Consider the following 7,844-nt stretch of genomic DNA (forward strand, 5'->3'; position numbering starts at 1 on the left):
GCAGACAAAAGTAATCATTTTTAATATCCATAGTGTAGATTCTACGCTGTAGCTGATTAAAGCATAAGAAAATACAATGTGTAGCACAACAGCCCAGAGGATATTCAGTTCCAATGCTGGTTACTGGCCATCAACATTGAGGTTTCCATTGACTACAACTCCCAGAAGACACCTCGTCCAATTTCTGAATTTTCCGGATATTGTTGTGGTAACGTTTAATATTTCGAAAACGATGACATATTAATTGAACAATTTAAAATACACAAGTAATGTAATACTGAATATATTGTACGTTTTATCACCGCTTATTGCTGCTATGCTTTCCAATTTCTTGTATGGCAGTACATTGTCACGTGACGACCCACTTCGGCAAAGCTATTTTATTTGCGGAAATATATTTGGTTAACTTTGTCACCGTGCCCGCTAAAATCCACATCACCACGGGTTGACTCTTCTCCCAGGAGCAAATTTTGCGCATCGTGTCACTTGAAGTAGTTCACGTAAGCATTCCGCTTCATTTCCGCAATCAAAACTGAACCCCTGCCGCAGCGAGAGCACACTTCCTCCGTCGGTCGAAACGCTGGAATGTGGTTCCAAACTCTGTTATGAATCGAAATACAAAACGTTTTGGACTCCATAAATCAAGGAGAGGAGAAGAATAGTCCACAGCAGCAGCGATCGTAAAGACGTTCAACCTCAGGTGTGGTTTATGCTGCTACGGAAGTTTTTACTTCCACATGTGGAGGTAAAAACTAGTCCGATATAAAGGCACTTTTTTTATATCACAAACTGACTTCTAACAACTGCTGATATTACTGAGCACTACGCTTTTTATCGTATTGTTTCACTGGCCAGAAAAATATTTGTTAGCTCCTCCTAATAAGCTTTTAGTTACATATTTGCATGTTTAGGTAATAAGGAAAACTGTCTTTATTTGTGTTCCACAGTTTGACTATTTGCTACTATGTATTTCATTTGAACGATAGGCAACTAAGGTTTGTGTGTATTTTTCTGAAATGTACTTTATTCTGCCATCAAGTCAGAGATGACAGCAAGCACCCCCAGCTACCTGTGGTCCTTACAGGATGTCCTGGGTCAAGGGGCAACTGCCAGCGTCTACAAGGCTCGAAATAAGGTGACCTCATATTTTTCCCAATACAACTGTGATTGTTTCCTTTCTCTACAATCACGACACATCTGTGCTCCTCACAATGCGGCTGGAAAACATCACACTGGTACGTATACTCAATCAAAATGACGACCCTTTTCCCCTTTATTGTTATTGTGTGTGTATAATGTTGTTTAGCGTACGGGTGAGTTGGTCGCGGTCAAGGTGTTCAACTTGGCGAGCTACAACCGCACTCAGGAGGTTCAAATGAGGGAGTTTGATATGCTGAGGAAGCTCAACCACAAGAACATTGTCAAGCTTTACGCCGTGGAGGAGGTAAAATGCCATTTCATGCAGGGACAACAATTGACAATATCACTGAATTTGCCAGATCTAGTCTTTCTCCTTTGCAGCTGCCGTCTAAACAGAAAGTTCTCGTCATGGAATTCTGCTCAGGGGGAAGTTTACTCAACCTGCTCGAAGAGCCAGAAAATGCTTTTGGCCTGACTGAGATGGAGTTTCTCACTGTATTGCAATGTGTTGGTAGGTTGAAGTTAATTAAGCACGTTGTTTAATGTACCTTGGTTTCTTAAAGGTCAAATACAATCCGTTCCCGTACTTGTCCCCTTTCTGAAAAAATGGAAATCGAAAAAATGCTTCACAGAGTCTAATTATGCCATCGTCAATGTTAATCACCTTGTAGTTTTTTATTTTTATTTTTTCTAATCACATTTGGTGTGAAAGTGGGAAACCAAATTAGTGGCTGCAATGACCTTGAGAGGATTTACCTCCAAATAATTTCCCGCTTCTGTTCTATTTTAGTACAGGGAATGAACCACCTACGAGAGAACGGTGTGGTGCACCGGGACATTAAACCAGGCAACATCATGCGCCAGACGGGTGAGGACGGCAAGTCTGTCTATAAGCTGACTGACTTTGGCGCGGCAAGAGAGTTGGAGGATGACGAGAAGTTTATGTCCATCTACGGAACTGAAGAATATCTGGTAAGAAATCACAATGAAAGGAACTGTTTGTGTGATTATTGGTGTCTCGCAGGAATAAGCTTTACTATGATTGCTTAAGGAGTTTTCATCCATAAGTGACTTGAACCATTTGCGACCTCTTGTGGCTAAAACGATTAATGTACTTTCAATCGTCCATCGGTCAACACAAGAAGTTGATAAAGGGGCACATAAATGCAGAACTGGCCATTTCCGGCTGGCAATATTTTGAGTGGCGGCAAAATATTTTCTGTTTACTCAGGAGCATAAGCACTTTCTCAAATAAGAAATAAGAATTGAAAATGAATAATCCAAGGTGAACCGAGTACTTGAGCCAATAATCTACCAGAAATTGTTCTAACTGAATTAGTGAGACCCACAAGCCCCTTGTAAAATTAGTTACATGATTCAGAATTTTTTATTTGACTTCTTCCAAGCCATATATTTTGTATAATTGTGCGTGTTTGTGTTTAGCACCCAGACATGTACGAGCGTGTAGTGCTCCGTGCACATCACCAGAAGTCATATGGCGTGAGCGTGGATCTGTGGAGCATCGGCGTGACCTTTTACCACACGGCCACCGGGTCTCTCCCCTTCATGCCATTCAGAGGCCCCCGCAGGGACAAGCACACCATGTATGTCTTTTACTGTGCTTTTAAATTGTACGAGCAACACTTGAAGTTACTATTAGCTCGCATTTTGTTGTACAGGTACAAAATCACCACAGAGAAACCAACGGGGGCCATTTCTGGATTGCAGCGGGTCGATAACGGACCAATAGAGTGGAGCTCATGCCTGCCGGACAGCTGCCAACTGTCACAGTGTGTCACGTCTTTTGACTATTGGAACTTGATTTGGTCTTTTAAACATTTTGTATGACTAAATAGTTTGAAGATGCTATGTGTGATACATTATTTTTATCGTGCATTTCCTCTTGCTCAGCCGTGTCAATTTGGACTCTCCATAGGGGTCTCAAGATGCATCTGGTTCCTGTACTTGCCGGTATACTGGAGGCCGACCAGGAGAGGTGTTGGGGCTTTGACCAGTTCTTCACGGCCACAACAGACATCCTGCAACGACAGCCAGTGCACCTGTTTGCTCTCCAGCAGGCAATGCCACACTGTGTTTACGTACATCATTACGACACGTGAGTATACACAGTTTGGAAAGTTTGTTTGTAAGCAGACAAGTATTGTGTAAAGTCTTCTTTGTTTTATCCGTCTACCCAGAGTGTCTGGTTTCTTTGAGGAGGTGGCAATGCAGACTGGAATTGATGTCCAGCGTCAACAGCTGCTCTACTTGGGCCATGAACTTCCACTAGAGGGCAGCATGAAGGTGGTCAACCTCCCTCACACTACAGCTGCAAGGCCTCTCATCCTGCTGAGTCACGGGACAGAAGCAAACGGCAGCTTACCCTTCAGGGAACGTACGACGCACAGACTTTAATTTGCAGTACTTATAATATTGTCTATGGCACAAATGACAGTACCATTTATACATTACTTTTGTGTCCATGTCCCATCTGTAGCAGAGGCGCCGATCATCCCAGCCAAGTTCGATGTCATGGCCGACTACAACTTCACCAAGGTAGCGCCTTTTGTCATTTATTCCATTGTTGCTACATGGAAAAAAAAATAATTAAACAAGTCATCACGTTCCATTTTATTAATGTCACTGCAGGTAATAGTTGGAGTGGTCCACCAGTATCTCCGGATAGTACAACTGCTGCATTTACACAGAGAGCTGCTGCTGGAGGGATATTACAGCTACATGTGAGGAGCACTCTTGTTCTTATTTTCACTTCACACTCAATCGTTCTACCACACGATCAAATTGGCTTTTGTTTTGTTCTGTCTTTTTTTTTTTTCTGTATTTCAGGATGCGGTTGCGCAGAGAATGTGGGGAAGCTATGCACAATATTGCGCAGATCAGCATTCGACTCAAGTCCTGCCTCGGCATACAACACAGGATATTCACTCTGTGAGTCTGCTTGCACATATGCAAAATAAAGGGAATTTTAAAAAAAATGCCCTGGTCCTAACTTTCTCCTCCTGTGTCTTTCGTATTACAAAGAGATCGCCACGCTTCAGAAAACTTGGGTGCAGCTGATAAGAGTGACAGGTTGCAGCAGGTAAGCGATGCCAGGAGGATTAGCCTTTGCTGAACTGTAAACGCGGAAGCGGGACATTCTGTTTAGCTTAAACTGGGTCACGGCAAATGATCTGAATAGTTTCCACTTAAAGAAAAGGAAATATGTTTAAGGTTCTATCCTATTTTTGATTTGGCTGGAAATTAATCTATTACTTAATAGGCCTTTCTTCTTTTGGTGCTTTTTTTTTTTTTAAATAAAAACGCATTGCGGAAATAGTGCATTGTGATACATTCAAGATATCACAATGTGCGGCTGCTGCTGTCGTCCTTGTAGGTCAATGAGCACCTGCCTGGATACGCTGCAGGCATTCGGGAATTTCAGAACCGCCTGGATCACTTGCAGATAGAGCAAGCCAAGCTTGCAGAGACGCTGAACAGTGACAGAAGGTACAAAGCAGGAAGTTCCCAGTTCATGGTGGTGTGACTTTTCACCTCTTGTCTCCCCCAGCTGTCAGAAAATGCAGATGCTCCTTCAAAAGATTGTGGCGATTCATCAGCTTTACCGTAAAGACAGACTCTCAGGCAGTATGTTTGCATCTTTTAACTTTACGTTCATGATTGTGTTGCCCGACCTAACTTTTTATTTTCTCCGCAGAATTGTTATATAATGATGAACAAATCCACAAGTTTGAAAAGTATGTCTCACACGTACACTGCTGCAATGGAATTTTATCGCATGACCTGATTATCATCGTCTTTAATAGAATCCACCTGTCCTCGCACATCAAGCGGGTTAAGTCTCTCGTCAGAGAAAACTGTGTGCTAAAATATAAGGATCTCTTGGACACCACTTCGACATGGAGCAGGTCAGATCCTGTTTGAAGCACAGAAACTTTGGCTCAGATTCATTTCTCTTTACAGTCCCTGTAAAGTGAAAAAAAGTGTTTATATTATTGTGGAGGGGAAACTCATTTGTGGGCCAAATGCGTAACTTGGTCGTGCTTTAGCCACGCCAAAAACAAATGGTGAAAAACAGTTTAATGCTGGATCTCCAAAATTGTGTTATTTCGTAGTTGTCAGTCTCGAAACAAATCTCTGAATGCACTTAAAGGGTCTTTAAGGAAGCAATAGAGTTAATATGTCCCTATTGTATCTCCAGAATTTTAATCGAGATTCAGAACCATCTTCAAGACTTCAGTTCCTTCTGCACAGGCATGTTGGCTGACCTTGAGATAACTGAGCAGCACCAAAACAAAGTGAGCTGGAGACTGTGGTTAATAGTCACTTTAAATGATGAAATCATGTTATGCATGAACAAAGTATTTTGTCATTGCAGAGGTTTATTATGGCCACACTGAAAAGATAAAAATTTAAAGGGGATGTCAACCCCCAAAAATTCTTAACAAGAATATGTTCTATTCGAAACACGACTAGTGGGCCATCATAATCCATATTCTTGCTTTGGAAATTTTGGGGTTGTCCTCCCCTTTAAGTGTTGAATACTGGCGGTGGTTAGATTAGAAACTAAATGCAAAAAATGACCCCAGTCTTTGTAGTTCTTTTGATTTTTTTCCCATAGGACCACCTCTTGTGCTATACGCTTAAATTGGAGCATTTGTGGAACGTAAAGTAAAACCTTATTAGTCCTCATTATGTTGCATGTTTACATTTCCCATGTGACTTTATTCTTAAGTGTGACTTGAATTTTGTAATGCTTTTACTTCATTATTTTTCAGTTATATATATAGATATATATATATTTTTTTACTTGTTTGAACGCAACATGTCGTCTGTCCACCTTAGACTCTGGACCGACTCTTGGTCACAATAGAGCCCAGCAGAGCAGGACAGCAGCAGCAGCAGCAGGAAATACCACTAAGGGATAAAGAGCAAATGGTGTCCAGGTTTGTTCGTGCGTGTGTGCAAAGGCGAATGGCAAACAGTTTGCATGCTGGCACGTCTTTCTTTGGTTCTAGGATGTACCACCTTAAGGAAGAAATGGAAATTCTGGTCCGGGAACTGCAGTGTAGCAACACCATTATTGAGAGGTCGGTAAAACGACTTAAGTGTTCATGAACAGATTGATTTCGTAATACTTATTTTATTTTTCTGCAGTCTGGAAGCAGTGAACTCCGCGGTGGCTGTGAGGCCGAGCTTGGGCCGGCCCGCCACACTGTGACAGGCGCCTTGTTTTAATTGCCTGGTGAACACTTGCTGGATGGCCGCTGTGACGTTATCAAAGACTGCCTGCTGCAAGAGGGAGCTGATGACGGCAGATTGCGAACCAATTAAGAGATAAGATTCACAGTTGGGGGACAGAACAACACTGAGGGATTCATTTGGTGTGTGCCATTTGCCAGCGGGCACTTCAATGCAAACCTCATTAATGAATTTTATCCGTCCAACCATCAATTTTCTATACTGCTGATCCCGTTCAAAGTCATGAGTAGGAATTCTATCCCGACTGCCAGCCCTAGATTGGTCATTTAGACATCCTTACATGCCTTACTGAAGAAGCGGAAGTATTCCGTCTCACTGTCAAACGCTGTTTTGTGGACTTCAGGCACACGCCGTGATTAAATCAATCAAAGTCCCTCTCAGTCACAGTTGGTTCAATTTAAAAATACTTTTCTCGTGTGACCCCCGTGTTGTGGTTTTCATGGAGCAAGTTATTAGCTATTGTTTTGGCATTATCTGCACAAGAAAAACACAATAGTCCTGACTCAGAAAGGGGAAATTCTATTTTTTTTTTTTTTTTATAGTTCAGCTGCTTCAAATTTGCATGGCTGAGTGCACCCTATTAAAACATTTGTCATATATCTAGCTTTTATTCAGTTTTGTTGTGGGGACTAATTCTGTGCAATACAATAAGAAAAGTGAAAGCAAGTACATATTTAATGCCCCCTCACGTTTCCAGGAACAACGCCTCTGTGAAGGTGACTCATTATGTGCTGAAATGTTAAGTTTAATGTGCCTCTGTTTTGTGCAGCCAAAAGGTCTGAGTTTCACTCTTAGTCTGTGGATATTTAAATGTCCTTTTTTGTTTGTGAGTTCAAGTCTGCTTATACATGGGGGAAATTATGGGATACCAGCCGTATGTAGGTTATGTATCTGCTGCAGTCAGTACTCCTGCTTCATATTCTAATATTAGTCTACTTAATAGACTATATCGTAGGTTGACCAAAAAATAAAACACATGCCCAATTTGACAAGGAGTTGAAATTACAGATGTTTTCAAGTGTAGGGGACAAATTGAGCTTGCAGTAAAAATGATTAAAGAGCCGTAAGGAAGAAACGACTATTGAGAAAATATTTGCACTTAACTTCCCACCATGCAGGCACATGCGCACACAGACATCATGATAAATCTACTGATACACAGACAGAGGGCAGTCAAACAAATACCATGTCAATATGCATTTGGGATTTTTTTTTCTTTTAGAGTGAAAGAGTGCAGCAATGCATACAATTATAGAACATGAACACCTTTTACCTGAAGAGTCATGTTTTGGATGGAACCATATTGATTACAGGCTCCTTGTAATGGTAATAAAGAGTATTATCATTTTGATAATAAATCAGGAAATCATGTTTTCTGTTGCCAGTTTTTTTTTTTTATTTTGTGTGATGATTGGGTTTAATTT

At 41.3% G+C, this 7,844-nt stretch overlaps 1 protein-coding gene across 7 annotated transcripts; it reads left to right on the forward strand.

Annotated features, from left to right (window-relative positions):
• The first annotated feature begins 364 nt into the window (after nt 1-364).
• ikbke (inhibitor of nuclear factor kappa B kinase subunit epsilon) lies at nt 365-7,778 on the forward strand. 7 transcript variants are annotated; one of them, XM_088309469.1, is made up of 21 exons: nt 365-745; nt 1,040-1,135; nt 1,307-1,444; nt 1,522-1,651; nt 1,931-2,112; nt 2,584-2,744; nt 2,820-2,930; nt 3,077-3,256; nt 3,339-3,535; nt 3,638-3,696; nt 3,790-3,881; nt 3,988-4,089; nt 4,183-4,240; nt 4,535-4,647; nt 4,709-4,785; nt 4,856-4,895; nt 4,965-5,066; nt 5,360-5,456; nt 6,004-6,104; nt 6,177-6,248; nt 6,316-7,778. In XM_088309469.1, the coding sequence occupies exons 1-21, from the start codon at nt 710-712 to the stop codon at nt 6,377-6,379; spliced, it is 2,208 nt and encodes a 735-aa protein (XP_088165595.1). In that variant the 5' UTR covers nt 365-709; the 3' UTR covers nt 6,380-7,778. The 7 variants fall into 7 exon arrangements, 6 of the variants coding, with proteins under 6 accessions (XP_088165595.1, XP_088165598.1, XP_088165596.1 ...); XM_088309472.1 differs by having other exon boundaries at nt 1,044-1,135; XM_088309470.1 differs by having other exon boundaries at nt 365-700.
• The last annotated feature ends 66 nt before the right edge of the window (nt 7,779-7,844 follow it).

This window comes from Idiotropiscis lumnitzeri, chromosome 11 (assembly GCF_059441095.1).
Source record: "Idiotropiscis lumnitzeri isolate Australia: NSW breed Sydney's pygmy pipehorse chromosome 11, RoL_Ilum_1.0, whole genome shotgun sequence".
Lineage (NCBI taxonomy): Eukaryota > Metazoa > Chordata > Actinopteri > Syngnathiformes > Syngnathidae > Idiotropiscis > Idiotropiscis lumnitzeri.

Coding starts and splice junctions, on each gene's coding strand:
- ikbke (XM_088309469.1), top strand. CDS start 710: ATGCTGCTACGGAAGTTTTTACTTCCACATGTGGAG. Junction 1,445..1,521: donor AGCTTTACGCCGTGGAGGAG/GTAAAATGCCAT, acceptor TCTCCTTTGCAG/CTGCCGTCTAAACAGAAAGT. Junction 3,257..3,338: donor TACGTACATCATTACGACAC/GTGAGTATACAC, acceptor CCGTCTACCCAG/AGTGTCTGGTTTCTTTGAGG.